Below are 18,349 nucleotides of genomic sequence, written 5' to 3' on the forward strand. Positions count from 1 at the left end.
GGTACTTTAAGCCATGGCAGCCAATAGAATTGCGGAGTGAAGTGTCACTATAACCCACAATCAATTGTTAAGTTTTAGGAATGAAGTGCTATGGGGGAACCTGTAATAATTTGTTGTGTACACTCTCCTAACTCCATCTTTTCTCCCTTATTTCAACTTTTGTAATGTGCTTCCTTATTTTTTTTTCCATGGGATATCCTTCGGTATGGTGAATAGCAAAATCCACTAACATTTAAGACACAATCAGAAGTTTCACTATTATCAATAGAGTAGGGAAAGGGCATTTATGTGAGTGTAGTTAAGTAGTGCAAAGTCGGTCTGAAATCTTAAATCTGGATTTTTTTCCTCTTGTAGAGAGACTGAAACCTGTATCAATATAAATTAATTTGTGGTGCTGAAGTTTTTAATTAATCAAAAACAGAAATATCCGAGCCACATGAATGGGAAAGGTTTTATCAGTTCTCCTCTAACACCTGTGGCTCAAAAAAAATAACATAACAATTTCCAGATTAAAATGAATGTTGCTTATTTCTACTTTGGATCTCAATTTAAATGTGAATATTCACTTATGTGCTGTACCGACTAGGAACACAAGTCACTCTCTATATAAATCAGTGTGAACTGGTTAAATGCAAGACTTTGAATGCAAGTTTTTCTAACTGTGCATTCTCTCTTACCTCTGGGCCTCATAAGGACACTCATCTCAGTAGATTTCTTGGAATGTTGAATCTTTGGGCTTGACCATCTCTGTTGCTTCTGTTGGCTTGATTTTTTTTTTTTTTTTTTTTTGTACATTAAAAGTTTTGGCTAGGCTGATCTCCTGACTAAACCTTTAATGCTGTGCTGCTTTGTCGTCACAGACACATATGGTGGCAAGTGGCCTAACTTTTTGTGTGTTCTCACTCCACTTAAATAGTTGAGCTTTAGTAAGATTTTCTCAGACACTTGGGGTTCTTGAAAGCCCTATCATTGTTGTCCAGACTTATAAAGGAGTAATAACTTCCTGGTAAGCAAATTTTGTCTGATCTATATCCCCAAATATGATAATAGTAAGTCTAGTAACCTATGCTTATTTTCTGAGCTGTTGCCCTCTGCAGTAGTCTTCTCCCTTGGTAGAGTAATGTGGCAGGGATCACATTTTAGCATTTTTAATACCTTCATTTAAAGCTCTATCCCTTCTTTTATCCGGAAGAGTGTGGAGTAACATTTTAGGATGGAAATATACTAATCTGCTCATTTTGTGGCCTTGTCATTGCATCTTTTCTATGTAGATCTCTTAAGGTCCATATTTCTTTGTTTCTGTCAATCAGATGCTTATTTGAAGTTCTGTCGAACTCTGGAAGCTCAAGAGCTACCCCCAAATTAGCCAGCCAGTCTGGAGCTATTGCAGAACAGAGTATTGTGCAGAATAATGATTTTATCCCCTGCATTCCAAACACATCCAGTTCTTGGACACTACAGCAAGAACAGGTTGTTTTCTAATTCCTTGGCTTAGAACATATTAAGCCCTGTTGATCCAAACTTTAAATAGGAAGGGATATTGTAAATATCATCATAGAATATCAGGGTTGGAAGGGACCTCAGGAGGTCATCTAGTCCAACCCGCTGCTCAAAAGAGGACTAATCCCCAACTAAATCATCCCAATCAGGGCTTTGTCAAACCTGACCTTAAAAACCTCTAAGGATGGAGATTCCACCATCTCCCTAGGTAACACATTCCAGTGCTTCACCACCCTCCTAGTGAAATAGTTTTTCTGAATATCCAACCTAAACTTCCCCCACTGCAACTTGAGACCATTACTCCTCTTCTGTCATCTGGTACCACTGACAACAGTCTAGATCCATCCTCTTTGGAACCCCCTTGCAGGGGCAAGGAGGAGCCCTTCCAAACTTATGCGCTCTAGCTCTTTTGACACAAAACCCTCTGCTTGCTTGGCTTTGAGTTCAATTACAAACTCAGAACTCTATACCTGTTTTGTCTAGTGGTTCAAGGAAAGTGGTGGACCTGTTTTGAGCTCTGTTTTGAGCCAAGACTGATATGGTGTGGGTGGCTTCCACCCAAACAACCGAGCATTTCAACCTGGAAAAGGGGAAAAACTTGGGTGCAGCGGGGTAAATCCAGCGCCAAATGTAAGTATTAGTGTGTGAAACAAGTATGAGGGAAAAATTACAGCATCCCTGTGAATTTTAACCATTGAGTTTCATACAACTCTGCTTCAGACAGTTCATAGGATCAGCAAAACAAATGAAAAAATGAACAGTGAAGAAAGTTTGGGCTTGTCACTTTTCTCGCTAATCAAAAATTGTGGGACAAACTGGAAAACAAAGGTGTTACATTAAGGTATCACTTTTACCACATTCACTACGTAAAAATAAAGATTGTTTCGAGACTTTAGTTGATTACTCCCATTTTCCACAAGTCATCCAGAGGTGATGGCTGCAGCTTGGATCTCCTATACCATCAAAATTGTTGAATGGCTGTTATATCTGTGAAGGACATCCTTGCATTTCTTGACCATGTCTTCAAGAATACTGTGAATGTCTCCCGCCTTGTTGTGACATACATATATTGAACATTTGGATTGCAGTGTAAACGCTTTAGGTTATCAGTTGTGTGCCACACTAGACAAAAGACATAGGAGGTTTTATGTCATATAAACACGGAATACTAACTGAAAATGAGGACCTTATTTTTCAAGAATTTAGATTTATTTATTTATTTATCTGTATTACTGTAGCGCTGAGGAGCCCTAGTCATGGACCAGGATCACCTTGTGCTAGGTGCTGTATAAATGGAAACAATAAGTGTGTCGGTCCATATTTATTTTAAACATAATTACCGTGGGTCTTAATAAAAAACTTTAGATTGAAGAGACATGGATGAGTAAAACTTGGCCCATAATTTAGGTTTGCAACAATAGGGTTTTTTTGTAAAATCTAAGGTCTACAGGAATATTTTCATAACTCTTTATTAGAAGTTTCTTTGGAAATATTTTAAACAAACAAAAGAATCCAGCCTAAATTAGTGTTTGCAACCAAGACCATTCAAAATGCTGTTGGCACTTAAGAACCTGCAAGCCAAATTAGACAGTTTCTAGTTAGTCAGTCTGTATTATTTTTGTTTTTGTTTGAGCTGAGACACACATAAAGACCTAAACCAACTGTGTAAATAGCGAAAGGTAAAGTAGGCTCTGAAAATGTTTGGTTTTAATAATCTGATGTTAGTAACGTGGTAAAGAAATTTGGGTTTTTAGAATAATGCGATTTAAAAACAAAACAAAAAACTGGCCAGTGTCTTTTTTTTTTATACAATAATGACCATCTACATTATGAGAGGTTTCAGAGTAGCAGCCATATTTGTCTGTATCTGCAAAAAGAAAAGAAATACTTGTGGCACCTTAGAAACTAACAAATTTATTTCAGCATAAGCTTTCGTGATGCAGCCGATGAAGTGAGCTGTAGCTCATGAAAGCTTATGCTGAAATAAATTTGTTAGTTTCTAAGGTGCCACAAGTACTCATTTTCTTATTGTATCCACATTATGGGTAACATGTGTAGTCATTCAAATCTTCCATCCTTCCATACAGACAGAAAACTCCATTTGGACTGTATTCATTAAAAAACTGTTGTCAGTAATTTCTCTGGGGCTCTAAATAGCAAATAAAAAGTCAGGCATTTTATGGTTCTTCAGAGTTACATTTGATACTCATAGATGTATTTGTTGTACTACTAACTGACCTAACTACTTCCGGACTGAAGTACGCTTGTTAGAATATTGATAACCAATTTAATGATTTGTCAGTTTAAAAGATGGGTTGGTTGGTCAGTTTCAGTAGGTGGAATTTAATGAAATCGCCTCCTGCATTTGCAGAAAGATCCTAAATCTCATTGTTTATCAAAATAGAATTTACTGTGTCACAGAGCTTTCCTACTGCAGAGTTAAACAATTCGTTGGTTACACAAGAGTCTACAAGAGGTTAGTTCTCATGCTGTTGTATGGGCAGCCTAGTGGCCACTAACTGCATTATGCGCCTCCCTGATGTTCTGTCCGGAGCCAAATCTGGAAAAGGTAGACCAGTTGAATTAGTCTGAATCAATGCCTGGGCATGATGTTCTGCTGACAGAAATGCAGTCTGGGTGAGATTTAAAGTTGAGGTCCCAAACATTGTGTGGTTAACAATCCCATCACACACACTCTTCACAAGAGTAAGGGTGTTGCCTCAGTGTCTTGGCTAGTTCCCATGTGGGTTGCCATGTTCTGCACTAGCAGAAGTCTGTAGCTGACCTTCTGGGGTAGACCCAATGGGGGCGGGAGCCGGGAGATAATCACAGTTGGAAGTGGCAATTGTGGTAAAGTGCATATCAAGAAGAGAAGGTTGCAATGTTCCTGGTCACTGACAGTGGCCATTCCTGCCACCTGGGATTTCCAAAGAGGCCCTAGATTGTGAATTTTCTTGAGGGGGCATGCTGATCCTTTGCCAGGGAATGTACAATCTTTGAATTCAGTCCACATTGAGTTTCACTCAATCCAGTCTCGTCCAGGCCTCTAGCTTGGACAGCTGGGTCTGATGGAAGAAGACCTAGGACTGGACAGTCCATCCCACAGAGGGCACGGCAGCCCAAACGATCTTGTAATGACCACGGGTGGCCCCATGTACCGTGTTGTACAAAACAAAAAAGCGACTGAACCTAATCCACTAATAGCGAGCACTCAGGGAAGGGTTAATAGGAGGATCCAATGCATCTATTAAAAATAATCTCTCTTCTCTAGCTGCCTCATTTGCCACTTGCCTGACTGCCTTTGGCTCATGTAGGGGAATCCCTGTTGGAGAAGGAGCAGCAGCAGTTTAGGAAAGGGCCAACTTTGCCTCTTTGTGCTGATTAAAAAAGGGGGCAAATGAGTGTCAACTGTTACTTTTTAAAAGCACCTCTCCCCTTTCTCCCTTGCACATGACAGGCCAGAGGGGCCAAGGCCATATGCCATAAAGTAACAAGGGGCAGCTGTGCTTAGTGTCTGGACAGATGGAGCAGCTCTGTGTAGCCCCCACCAGCTGCATCTATAGCTGACCCCTCCTCCTTGCAGAAGGAAGAGCAACTGACTCCATGATGTAGTCTTCTCCCTTCACGGGCTCCACATCACCTGTATGATAGCAGACGATTAATGAAGTTCTTCTTGACCCCTGAAGGGTGAGGAGGTAATTGTAATGCAAGTACTTCATTTGCTCTTTTGCAGGACAGAGGCTGCTGCCAGAGCTTCTAGTCTGAAGACTCTAGGTTTGGCCGGTTTTAGTATCTTTATCTGAGTACATAGCTGTCAGTAGTAAAAATGTGAGGAGGGTAAGTTTGTACTAAAGGAAGTAGTAGATCCAATATGTAATATTTTTCTCATATAAGTTTCATTTAGGCCAAAAGAAAAGGAGGACTTGTGGCACCTTAGAGACTAACAAATTTATTTGAGCGTAAGCTTTCATGAGCTACAGCTCACTAATGCATCCGATGAAGTGAGCTGTAGCTCACGAAAGCTTATGCTCAAATAAATTTGTTAGTTTCTAAGGTGCCTCAAGTTCTCCATTTCTTTTTACGAATACAGACTAACACGGTTGCTACTCTGAAACCTGTCATATGGGCCAAGTTACTCAACTGGAAAAGGGAGTCATAGCAGAAAGCTTCTCAACTTCACAGCTTCCATTGGTGCATGCTCACTAACCGAATCCTGTCAGTTTTAGGAGTAACGAAACTATATTGGCTACCTCCATTATGTAACCAGTTTGTGCATGAATTAAAACTGAGCTACACATGTGCTTAGCTCACTAAATTCTTCTGCTGCTAAATTTGTTTCTGGCTGCTTCTTCGTATTAAGGATGAACAGAACATTCTGTAATCTCAAGGGTTTGTTCTTTCCATCTCATCTGGCCCCCCAGATCTGATGTTTTGGATGTGAAAAAGATCAGGCTCCTTTTGTTTTTCCTTGATGGCATTTGTGTTAGGAATATACTCTCGGATTTTCTATTGCCAAGTCAGTCACACACACAACTCTGTATTTTCAGCAGACCAGAAAGTTGAAGAGACCTATAAGATCAACAGACTTGGTCAGAGATCGGCTGAGTTTGCCTCCAGGTTATCTTTACCTGAACAAAATCATTTCTGAGGAAGGAATGAACTTTTTTTTTTTTTTTTTTTTTTTTGAGAGAGAGAGAGAGAACACAAAATCGTAGAATCATAGGATCATAGAATCATGGGACATGAAGAGACCTTGTGAGGTCTTCTAGTCCAGTCTTCTGCACTCATGGCAGGGGAATGTTAGAGTTATCAAATGAATTGCCATTAAAGACGATGGGCCTGCTCCTGCACCCATTGAAATAAATGACAAAACAGACGTCTCTCCCCACATGGCATGCTGGCATAGCTGAGAGCAGCAGAGGTCCTTGAGCTGCGGCCTCGTTGGTGTGAATGAGGAGGGGTTGCTGGCAGGCCATTCTTCGCAAAAGCCCTACAGCTTCAAAATTCACTTCCCCCTCTTTTGGTTCAAAATGGCTTTCATCTGAACTTCAGGGCATGTTGCAAGGCTCATCTAACCCCCTCCCTTCCACCTCATGACCTTTGGAAAAGGGGAAGAATGGAGGGGTAAATTGTTTTGAGGAGGGATTGGAGTGGAATATCTATTGGCTAAACATGGTATGTACTTGTAAAGTCTGCCAAGGATGCCTAGAGCATATGCATGGGCACCCTCTTTAGCATGTCTATAAACCTAAATAAAATGTCCATTGACTTGAACAGGAGTGGGATCGATCCTTGGTTTTTGCGGCTGAAATGGTATTTCAGCTCTAACCTGTAGCTATTGTAGTAAGCAACCATTTAAATAGAACCTTTCTGCAGTCTGGAAATGTGTGAATGTCTTTTAAAAGCTCTTCCAAACTTTAACAAAGTTAAAGAACACTGTGATGGGTTTAGGATGTGAGAATACTTCAACTGTTAATTGAGAGGCTCTTTTTGTGAGTATCACAGTCAATGACTTGTCTTGAGCAGCTAATTAGTACGATTATTCCACAGCTGCATTAGTTTCACCACAAAGGTTTTCTCTTGTTTTATCAAAAGGATCAGTCTCTCTGGGAATGTTTCAACCTGACAGGCCTTAAATAGCAACACAGTCTCTTCCCCCCCCACCACTTTTTAAAAAAAAAGTGCACTGTGGAAAATCTGGGTTTAATATTATTTAAACAAAATAACCCCTTTCCTTTGTTATTCCTACTGTGAACAATTTAATTTTAGTGGACTCGTTCTAAACATCGCTTGCCAGATTTGCTGGAGAGCTCAGCTCCCACTGTGAGCAATGGAAACTATTGGGTGTTGAGCACCGGAGGATCACATTTCTCAATAGGAGATGTTGGGTGCTGAGCACTTCTGAAAATCTGGCCCTTTACCTATGCAATGATGTTTCTTTACTGGAACGTCTGCACTTTAACACGTTAATGTAGTTCCTGTCATTTGAAAGCAAGTGATGCAAATAAGCATCATACATTTTAAATTGTAATGGGCATAATACCGTTTAATTTTTGTGTGATTAATGCTGGTTGATTAACATTTAATCTAATAGGAAAAGTGTGTTTTGCAGCTGAGATTTCTGTTGGGAGGTGTTGGGATCTGGTTCTTAATAAGAAGTCAGACACTGCAGGTGTTAGTGCTCTTTGTTTCTGACTTCAATAGAAGTTATGGCTTTTGAAAATCCCAGTCCTACTGTATGCAAAAAGAAAAGGAGTACTTGTGGCACCTTAGAGACTAACCAATTTATTTGAGCATGAGCTTTCGTGAGCTACAGCTCACTTCATCGGATGCATATCGTTGAAACTGCAGCAGACTTTATATATACACAGAGAATATGAAACAAAACCTCCTCCCACCCCACTGTCCTGCTGGTAATAGCTTATCTAAAGTGATCATTAGGTGGGCCATTTCCAGCACAAATCCAGGTTTTCTCACCCTCCACCCCCCCACACAAATTCACTCTCCTGCTGGTGATAGCCCATCCAAAGTGACAACTCTTTACACAATGTGCATGATAATCAAGTTGGGCTATTTCCTGCACAAATCCAGGTTTTCTCACACCCCCCCCACCCCCATACACACACAAACTCACTCTCCTGCTGGTAATAGCTCATCCAAACTGTATGCACTCTGCATACGCTGTGGGTTTGATCCTACACCGATCAACTGCAAAGGTGCAGGTTCAAGCAACAAATCCATGTCTGTACTGGGGAGGGGGCTGGGGGTGTGTGTGTGTGTATACATACCTAAAAGGCGCTTTGCTGTCTTGTATGGATGCATTGTTTCTGTAATATTATCTGTTCTTAACTGCTGAGTAACTTTTAACCATCTACAAAATGCACTTGCCTACCTTTCATAGAAGTGCTGCTCAGTGGTTTTAAATTATTTTGTGTGGTTCTTAGATTGAAGACACCATACCAATAGTGGTTATTTTTTTTATTAAGATTCCATTTTTAAAAGGCTTTTAATGACTGATTAATTGGCTATTGTAGATTGCTATAGCATGCAAGAGGTCAATAGGTGGCATATATCCACTTAAAACACCTTCTACTGATGTCATCATATGACATACCGCATACTATATATATTACTGTAAAACACACATCTATTATTCGTTTATTAACTCTTTGTAAACTATTCATAAATATCAGGGGGTAACCATGTTAGTCTGTATCCACAAAAACAAGGAGTTTGGTGGCACCTTCAAAAACTAACAGATTTATTTGGGCATAAGCTTTCATGGGTAAAAAACCACTTATGCATTTGAAGAAGTGGTATTTGAAGAAGTGGTTTTTTACCCACGAAAGCTTATGCCCAAATTTAACAGATTTATTTGGGCATAAGCTTTCGTGGGTAAAAACCCAATTCTTCAAATACCACTTCTTCAAATGCATAAGTGGTTTTTTACCCATGAAAGCTTATGCCCAAATAAATCTGTTAGTTTTTGAAGGTGCCACCAAACTCCTTGTTGTTTTTTATTCATAAATAGAACCTCCATATAAAGTGTGACTAATAATTATAGCAAATCTAAATATGCATGCCATCATACAGCATAGTAGTTGGAAAAAATCAGCACAAATAAAAATATTTTACAATATGTTTTGTTGTCTATTTTTTTAAAAAAAAAGTCATATGTGAAATGGATCAAAATGGGAATGAACTAGAAACCACAAACTTTCTTATCCTCCCAAAGTTGTCCTTGGTCAAGTATCTGTTTGATTATAGTCCTTGGTAGGTGGGATATAAAATGAACAGGTTGGATAATATTAACCTGCACTGAGTCTGCCTTTTACACTTTTGATTGTGTCACTTGTTAAGGAAAAAACAAATATTGTGTCCTCTTCAAATATCTTGTCTTCAACTTTTCCAGTTACTTTTTTTCTTTCTCTTTCTCTCTGTCTGCTTTTCCTGTCATTATGTATGTAAAATATGGGATTTGTATTAATCATTCTGTTGTGAGCAAAGAATGGGCCAGATCATTCCATCTGTGGAAAACCTGCATTGCAGAGGGCCCCTCGCCGCTATTCCCATATACCCTTCACTTCCCCTCAGAGCATGGATCCTTTGCAAGCTGTTGCTATGGGTTGCCCTGCCTGCACCCACATCTCACTCCTCACTTCAGGCCTGCTAGTGCCCTCAAGGTGAGTTGATACTGTCACAAGTGGTGTTCGCAGCTGAAGAGAGTGCTACTAGCAAATCTGCTAGAACTCTAATGTGGTGCAAGGGGCCACTGCCCCAAACCACCCTTGAACACCAAGTTAGCGTGGAGGGGTTTCCATGTGCTCTCGGGAACGTGTGGTAGAACTCTAGCCACAGGATTCAACCTCAGTGGTTCTGGGAATCCTCCCTGACCCCCAATGCCTACGTAAAGAGTTGTGTAAAGTTCGGTTAAACTTAAGATGCTAAATACATTCTTTTGATTTTTAATTAATAAAAGCATTGCCACTGTAAATGGGAGTATGAAAGAAATACAGCATCCCGTTGAGCCCTGTTGTAGCAGAGTGGTCACTTTAGATAAGCTATTACCAGCAGGAGAGTGAGTTTGTGTGTGTGTGTGGGGGGGGGGGGGTGAGAAAACCTGGATTTGTGCTGGAAATGGCCCAACTTGATTATGATACACATTGTAAGGAGAGTGATCACTTTAGATAAGCTATTACCAGCAGGAGAGTGGGGTGGGAGGAGGTATTTTTTCATGCTTTTTGTGTGTATATAATAAGATCTTCTACACTTTCCACAGCATGCATCCGATGAAGTGAGCTGTAGCTCATGAAAGCTTATACTCAAATAAATTGGTTAGTCTCTAAGGTGCCACAAGTACTCCTTTTCTTTTTGCGAATACAGACTAACACAGCTGTTATTCTGAAACCTGTAATTCTATTGGATGTTAATGAGCATTAGACTTATAAAACTTAAAAATTCCCTCTTTGCTGCTTGAGATCAACATTGAAAATAATGGCTAGATGTAATCAGGTTAATTTGGCTTCTAAGGACCTAAAGTAGATCAGCTCCAAATTCCAATTTACCCTGGGCAGCATATCATTACTTATTCTCTTATGTGTGAGAGCCACTTTGTTTCACGCTTAACGTAACTCTGCAATCGCAGGAAATAATTATTCTAACCAGGGAAGCTGAGATGTCTGTGGTTTTGGTCTTCCCACAGCAGTTCCGAGCATCCTGGAGCTTCCAAGCCTCCCCTAAGCTCCTCCAGTATGACATCACGGATTTTGTTACGACAGCAGCTCATGCGTGAGCAGATGCAGGAGCAAGAGCGTCGAGAGCAACAACAGAAGCAGCAAGCAGCCCAGTTCATGCAGCAGAGAGTACCACTCAGTCAGACACCAGCCATCAACGTCAGCATCCCCTGTAACCTGCCCCCTCCTACCCAGGTGCCAATGGAAGTCCTCAAGGTAAGTGAGTGTGACTTTGTTCGAGTTCACTGGCTCTCATACTTGTCTAAACATAGTCTATTTAATAGTGACACGGTTACTGATGTTCATGGCAACTAAACTTCACAAATAAGCTGCAGGGTCTGGTTTCATTTTTAGCTTTAACTCAGTGTCCCAGTACCAGAGAAGAATGAGAAGTTTTTAATTTGTTCTCAGATGCAAGCTTTAGTTGCAAAATTAACACATTTTTTGTTTGAAAATGTCTTTCACGTATTTGAAGATTCCCTCTTAAAATAATTAATATTTCAAACCAGACTTCCATTTAGAACAAGTTAATTTCTGTTCAATAATTGTTTTAAATACTGAATCAAAATCCATGACAAAAGATCTTCTCAAAAGGACTTAATCTGGAATACGGGTGAGTTTCCAGTCTCTTGCAACTAGCCATTGTAATCCTTTTTTGCTCAAATGTTTTGACGGCTGTTAGTAGCTTTTGGGTTCCTTGTTAGATTAGAAACTGTAGGAGCTTGTTAGTAGCCTGCTGCCGGAGACTATGTAGCTTGCTAATTACCGAGAAAAACTATAACAAGAACAGACTTAGTTTCACACGTGTTGAGTAAGTTGAGATAGAGTAGTGTAGCGTGAAATGCCTTGTTAAAAGAACATACAACATGATTGAAAATAAATGAAATAATGCGACATCAAAGTAAAATTAAGTATTTGCATACTTATTCTGCTTTATCTACCACATGCAACTCCTTCTTAGTTTTCTTTTTATTACAGTATGAAGGTTAGTAACTCTTTCTGGCCAGTAAGCAAACTGTAAACCAGTAAATTCAATTGAAGTTGGTTACAATAGAATATTTTCAGAGCATGGTGTAGTGCTGGCATTTTTGTGTGCCAACTCCATTTTAAGATTTATTTTAACAATACTTTGGTAGATTTAAAGCAAACTGTGTACGCTTGGGGTATCCCGCATCCGATGAAGTGAGCTGTAGTTCACAAAAGCTTATGCTCAAATAAATTGGTTAGTCTCTAAGGTGCCACTAGTCCTCCTTTTAAGTTTTGTATAGGTATTTTTGTTTATCGTTACTACATTATCACTTACAGTGGTGTTAGCATTGTTAAATAAAAAGAATGGTAAAAATGCCATTATTGGAGTTCTGCAAAAAGTAAATAAGATGCGATTTGAGTACAGCATTTATATGTTTTCGCCGTGAGGAGGAAGGACATTAAAGAAGGTATCTGAATTTTGATTCAGGCTCTAATTTTCTGACTCTTCCCCCTAATACAGAAGCTATTAAAATGAACAAAGAATAATTTATTTTCCAATCAAACATTTGTGATGAAGAAACTTACTGAATTTCTTGCTAAATGCTATAGTGTAATTTTAATGTACACCTAGCTGATCGGTGTAAACTGTAATGTGAAATATTCTTCTATTCAGAATACACTTTAATTAACAAGGAAATGATGATGCATTCAGAGTCTCAGTGAAAGAGCTTTATTTCCGAATCTCCCACTGGGTATGTGTAATGTTTTCTACCACCTTTTGGCATTTAATTATAGCAACATATTTGGCTTATTTCTTCTAAATTTGACCACTACTGGAAATATTTAATGCCCTGTTTGTTATGTGATTGCCAGAATCACAGCAGTAGTATTAGGAAGATGCTATAGATTCATTATTTTGTAGCCGCCGCCTTACATGAGAGAAGGGGCAGTTTCTTATTTTTTGATGGCGCCTGAAGTTATAGCAGAGGCTCCAATAGAAAGAAGCTGGCAGGAGGTACCTGATGGTCAGTTATTAGATAACATAACACTTTAAGGGGGCAGATTCTGCCTGGTCCTCACACACATGCGCAGTTGCGAGAGGCATGAGGATTGCTGGGTATGATGCCTAGTGATCAGGAAGAAGTGAGATCCTTGTGCTCGGAAAAGCCACTTCACTACTTCCCTAGAGAAGACCGTGCCCCAGAATTGACAGGAGATGGCGGCTCCATTGTTCAGCTTCCATCCTCTTCATTTGCCCAAGTTGGAGTAAGGCCCACCCTATAAAGGGGAATAGTAGTAAGTGTGCCCCCATCGTGCACAAGGAGGTATTTTGCCTCCCACTGCTTCCTGTTTTTCCACGTGGTGCAAGGCATTCTGCAGAATCCCTTACTCTGGGCTGTGCCTTGAAAGCACAGTCTACCCCCAAATCCCTATAGGCAACGGAGCAGGAAAACTGTCTACCAGACACACAGATCGCAGGAATCTTATGTGCCACTCCATGGTGACTGACTGATTTACATCTTAGAGTGAAATAAATATCTGTGCTAGCACCATCTACGTCAGTGAGTGTAAACCCATACTCTGAGCACCGTAGTTAGTGAAATGACCGACTGACGCTCTGTGGAAGGGGAGAATCCATATAATTTTGCGCTTTTGTTTTTTAAATGTATGGAAGTTGCTAGAATCTCATCTTTTTCTGTTACTTTTAATGTGGATGGTGTTCGATACAAAAATAATAGCGCGCACACACATTCCAGGCATGACATTGTGACTCCACAGAAGTCCATGGCAAAATTCCCAAGGATATCAATGAGACAAGAATTTCACCACAGAGGTACATGTATGTTTTCAAGTAGCAGTCAGATTTAAATGTGGAATTGAGACCAGGATATCTTTAGATGAGAGAAACTGACAGCCAACTATATATTGAGGAACTTTTTATTCGCTACATATCGGTTAATCAGAGTTGATATTTTACACATCATCTGCCTTGAGCTATGTACCAGCTTCTGTAAAGACTGGACATAAGCTTTAATTATGAGTACGGTATTAGGATAGGTGAGTTTATTATCCTGGTAGTCTGGGTTTAATGACTGAACAAAATGCTAGACTAAAATGGGACTTCTGTGCTTTCATAAACGTTAATGTGCAAAGTGACTTTTTAAAAGCAGAGTTGCTGAAGGTTATAGTGTAAACAAATGGGATTTTGGATACCCAATTTTCTTTTCAAAAATCTGATTTTTGAAAAGTAAGTTTCTATCACAAAATACATAAAAATGTGAAAATTGGCTTAGGAACACATGTTAAATAAATTATTTACCTTTCTGTTTTCTGTGTTTTTGTCCAACTCCTTTAACTCCTGTGCCTCATTCACCCAGTGTAAAAGGATAGTGATATTTCCACATCTGACATACAGTGCTTTGAGATGGATGATTTTTTTTTAAAAAGCTGTGTTAATAAAATAATAATTAATACAAACCATATACTGTCTGTTATGAAGGTACTTAATACAGCAAAAGAACAGTAATTCATGTTAGCCTACTTCATATAACTGTAGCACTCTCAAAATTGCATAATAAAATGTAATATGTTCTTTATGGCCACATGAATAAATATGATTTAATGTGCCTAACGATGGGCTCCTAATTGCACGTTGATCTCTGAAGTGGGGTAACTTAGTGTAGTAAGAAAACACCCGACAGAATGAAAACTTCTATTGCTTGGTGAAGGGTAATTAGCTGATATTCTCTGGGAGAAGATCTAATACATCTGCAGCAATACCTGTTAGGATCCTGTATTATAATAGGGTTTGTTGTGGCATTCCATTATGCCCCTGGAAAGCTGACACTGGCTGTACAGAATAGATGCAGGCTGCTTTAAATTTTCATGAGGAATGCAGCCGATTAACCACATCCTGCTATCTCTTTCCCACTGGCCTGAATTAACACTGAGAGCTAAGACTGCAGAGACGTCACTGAGTGACTTGAGACTGATGCAAAATGATTTAGAAGTACTGTGCGTCAAAAATAGGACAAAATAATTTAAAATGTGTTAATTAAATACCTTGTTTACTGGAGGATTTCCAAGGCCCTGAATTCCATACTATGTTAATGTCAGATCTGAATCCATTTTTGAAGTGTGAAACGCACACTATTTTTATCTGTATGGAGGAATTTAGCATTTTTGTAATTAAGTCTGTCTTCTTAAAATGGTTCAATGTATTTTGGCTAAGTGATATGGACTTTTAAAAATTTATTTATTTTTTAAACACAGTAACTTCTTTCATCCCAGTGTTCTTTAGTTTTGCATTCATTTTGAAATTTTTTTTTGGCGGAATGGGAGGGTTGTTTAATGTTTTGGCCAACCTGAATGTTTGGTCCTTGAGTTGTTCTCCAGATGATAAAGTTCTGAACCGGGGAACATGCGAGTCTAAGCCTTTCATTTGTATGGAATTTATTATTAATTTGTAGTGGCACAGTTCTGTCCCCTCCATTGAAGAAACTGCATCAGTTGTACTTCACAAGGGTTCTCTTAAGTGTTTTCTTCTACTTATGTTCTTTATGTAGTGAGAATGTGAAAACTCCTGGGTACCTTACATCCCAGTTACAGTAGTAAATCTTAAAATTGTATTGGATACTAAATACTAACCTGGGTAAAGTCTCACCTCTTACTACTGCCTTGTCTTGAAGACTACCATGAAGTCTTTTGTAAAGCAAATCCAATTATATCTCGACTCCTTGTGTATCTTTGATTCCAGTCCATTTGGATTTAGGCCTTTTACATGGTATCGAAACCACTCTGGTTGTGTTGGTGGCTGATCACCTCCTAGTTATGATTGAAGGAAGATCTAAAAGACTGCCTCTCAACTGCCTTTGCTGTCATTAACGTACCTGTAGACCCTCACAGGAGTTGATAGGGTTCCCCTTAAGTGGATCAACTCCTTCGTTGCTGAGAAATCTAGGAAGGTGGTACTGGAGAGTTTACACAGCATTCCGCATGGTTCAATTCAGTTGTGTTCAAGTCCAAGTATTTGGGACTGCTAAGGGATTAGCAAAGAGGTTTGGAGTTTAGCATCTTCAGTGTGCTGATGACACACAGACTTATGTTTCCATCTCTTCCAGCCCTACTGGTGGACAGACTTACTCAGGAGACTTGGGAAGAATCAGGGCTTGGATCAGATTTAGAACCTAGATTGTTTTAGGTCTGAGATTAAACTCAGGCTGGTGGGGAAAACCACTCTGGTTATAGGGATTGTTTGCTGCTAACTTCCAAGGTTCACAATTTAGGTTACTGCTTGATCCCTGCTTCTGGGTGCTCAGATACCAGCAACGGCCAAGAATGTATCTTTGGATCTGCGCTCGGCAATAATTTCAGTCTTTTCTTTAGGATGCAGCCACCTGTCATTATCCATCCCCGTGAGTCCCTCAGGTTGGATTTACCATATTGTGAGTGTGACATGGGGCTGCATCTTCACATTGTTCAGAAATTGCAGCAGCTGTAGAATGGGGCTGTTTGATTGGTAAATGGTGCTTCACCGAATTAATCTTACCTGTGTTCCATGGTCTGCACTGGCTATCTGACTTCTGGGCAGAATTTAAGGTCTTCGTTTTGACTTAAGAACGGCCAGACTCAGTCAGACCAATGCTTCATCTAGTCCAGTGTCCTGTCTTCTGGCAGTGACCAGTGCCAGAATTTCAAAGGCAATGAACCAAACAGGGCAATTATCAAGTGATCCCCTGTTGCCCAGTCCCAGCTTCTGCCTATAACCTCGTAAATGGCTTGTGACCTGAGTGGCTGTCTCTTTCCCCAGTGACATAGAGATTGATTGAGTTACTCAAGCTAATAGGCCTGTGGCTTAAGTGTGGCGAGCTGGCCCTGCCCTGGGTTCTCAGGAATCACTGGCTTCAGACCTTGCTTTCTGCTTTAGCTCACAAGCAGCTGAATCTGGGCTCTTTGAGACCTCCTCCTGGTTCTTGTAGGATTTTGTTTGGCAGGCGGGTGTTACTGGGATGATAGCAGTAGGATGAAGGTCAAGTAGATGACTGCAAGTGTGTGTGGAATGAATATTGTGTACTTATGGCCTGAGTTGGGTAAGAAATGACAATGTGAGGCAAGTGAATATAATTTTATAACATTCGTGAACGGTGTTTGTTTATCAGGTGAAGCATCTAGGGAGATGCTCACTTTAACTTCGGACACATTATCCTTGTTTTTATTTGTAATTCACACGTTGCATGTCCAGCAGAATATGGTTTGAACAAGGACACTAGATGCCAAAGAGCACAGACTTTCTGGCAGATAAAATACCGAGGACATCATCTCATCTTTCTCCTACTCTCACTGAAACTAATTTTACCCTGATGTAACTCAATTAAATTCCATTGCTTTACATGAGTTGGATCCTTTATATCTCTACCTTTTAACTCTCCTTTGGTGTGAGTCCTTTAAAAAAACCAAACAAAAAAACAACCAAATTTGACAGTGGTTAGGCTGCTGGTGTGCTCAGACCACTGCCTATTGGGTTAACCAATATTGTTCTCTCTTGCTTATACTGAGATTGTAAACCCTTTAGGACAGGGGCAGTCTTTCTGTTCTGTTTGTACAGCACCTAGCAGAATGGGATCCTGGTCCATGACTTAAGCTCTTAGGCACTATGGTAATACAAACTATTACCATCTGGCAGAGATACTCTGGACCAAATTCAGGCCTAGTATCAGAGAGTACAATTCCCAATTCAGTCAGTGAGAGCTGCTACTGCTTATGTTGGAGCCAAATTTTTTGTTTTTGTGCTGACCCCACCGTCCAACTCCCTGGCAGTCTTAATGCATCATTTCTAGTCACATGACCCAGATACTGATCAAAACCAGCCCCTAAAGTGAATCTAGTGGGTCTCCTGTGTCAGGTGAAACAGTGTGGTAGCTGTTCCCTGAATTCGTCACTTAGACAACTACTAATGCTTCTGCTGTGGCTGGCACCAGCTGCTACCCCTGCCCAATGCAAGATTTCTGTCCAGTTTCATCAATAGCATAGTAATAAATCTGTGGTCTTCCTACTGCATGTTTGTCCCAATATTTATGCTCACTGTCACGGAGTTGAGAAGGAAGTTTCCCCCCTGTACAGCTCCATATACGTCTCCTGAGCATCACTGGATTCAGACTCCACATCCCGCAGTTTCGAGCGTTAATGGACTTTGTTTGCTACTTGAAGTCCCTCTGCCAAGAGTTCCAATGTTTGTTATTGATTTGTTTATACAGTGGCCTAGATCGATTTCAGGGCATTGCGCAAACAGAATCCTGGTAACGAAACATAAACCTCTCCAACATCTCCTTCATTCAGGTCGTTAAAATTGCCCCTTGTCCTTTTTCTGCCGTTCCTAGAGAATATGAACAAACAATTCTTTTGTTTTAGAGAATATCCACAAAGCAGGTTCCTGGTTCTGCAAAGTGCAAAATAAAATCGCTCTCTTTATGGCAGTTTGCAGAATATCCACTCCTGCCTTGTGCTTCAGGATAGCACATGCTCTTCCTCCCCAAAGATAGCTAACCTTGAAGTGCCCCATTATTCATACCTGCCACTAAGGGTATGTAAGGGCTAGCCTATGCTGTTGCAGCTCCAATGGTATCACTCAAGCTAGCTGTATTTAAGCT

The 18,349-nt window shown here is 40.1% G+C and overlaps 1 protein-coding gene across 8 annotated transcripts in view; it reads left to right on the forward strand.

The window, feature by feature from the left end:
• MITF (melanocyte inducing transcription factor) overlaps nucleotides 1-18,349 on the forward strand; it is a 169,268-nt gene that overhangs the window by 90,336 nt on the left and 60,583 nt on the right. For all 8 annotated transcript variants that reach the window (XM_084634189.1, XM_084634190.1, XM_084634196.1 and 5 more), the window contains exon 2: nucleotides 10,703-10,949. In XM_084634189.1, the coding sequence (XP_084490315.1) occupies nucleotides 10,703-10,949 (247 nt within the window). The remainder of the gene's footprint in view (nucleotides 1-10,702; nucleotides 10,950-18,349) is intronic.

The sequence above is a fragment of the Lepidochelys olivacea genome (genome assembly GCF_965140295.1).
Source record: "Lepidochelys olivacea isolate rLepOli2 genome assembly, chromosome: 7".
Classification (NCBI taxonomy): domain Eukaryota; kingdom Metazoa; phylum Chordata; order Testudines; family Cheloniidae; genus Lepidochelys; species Lepidochelys olivacea.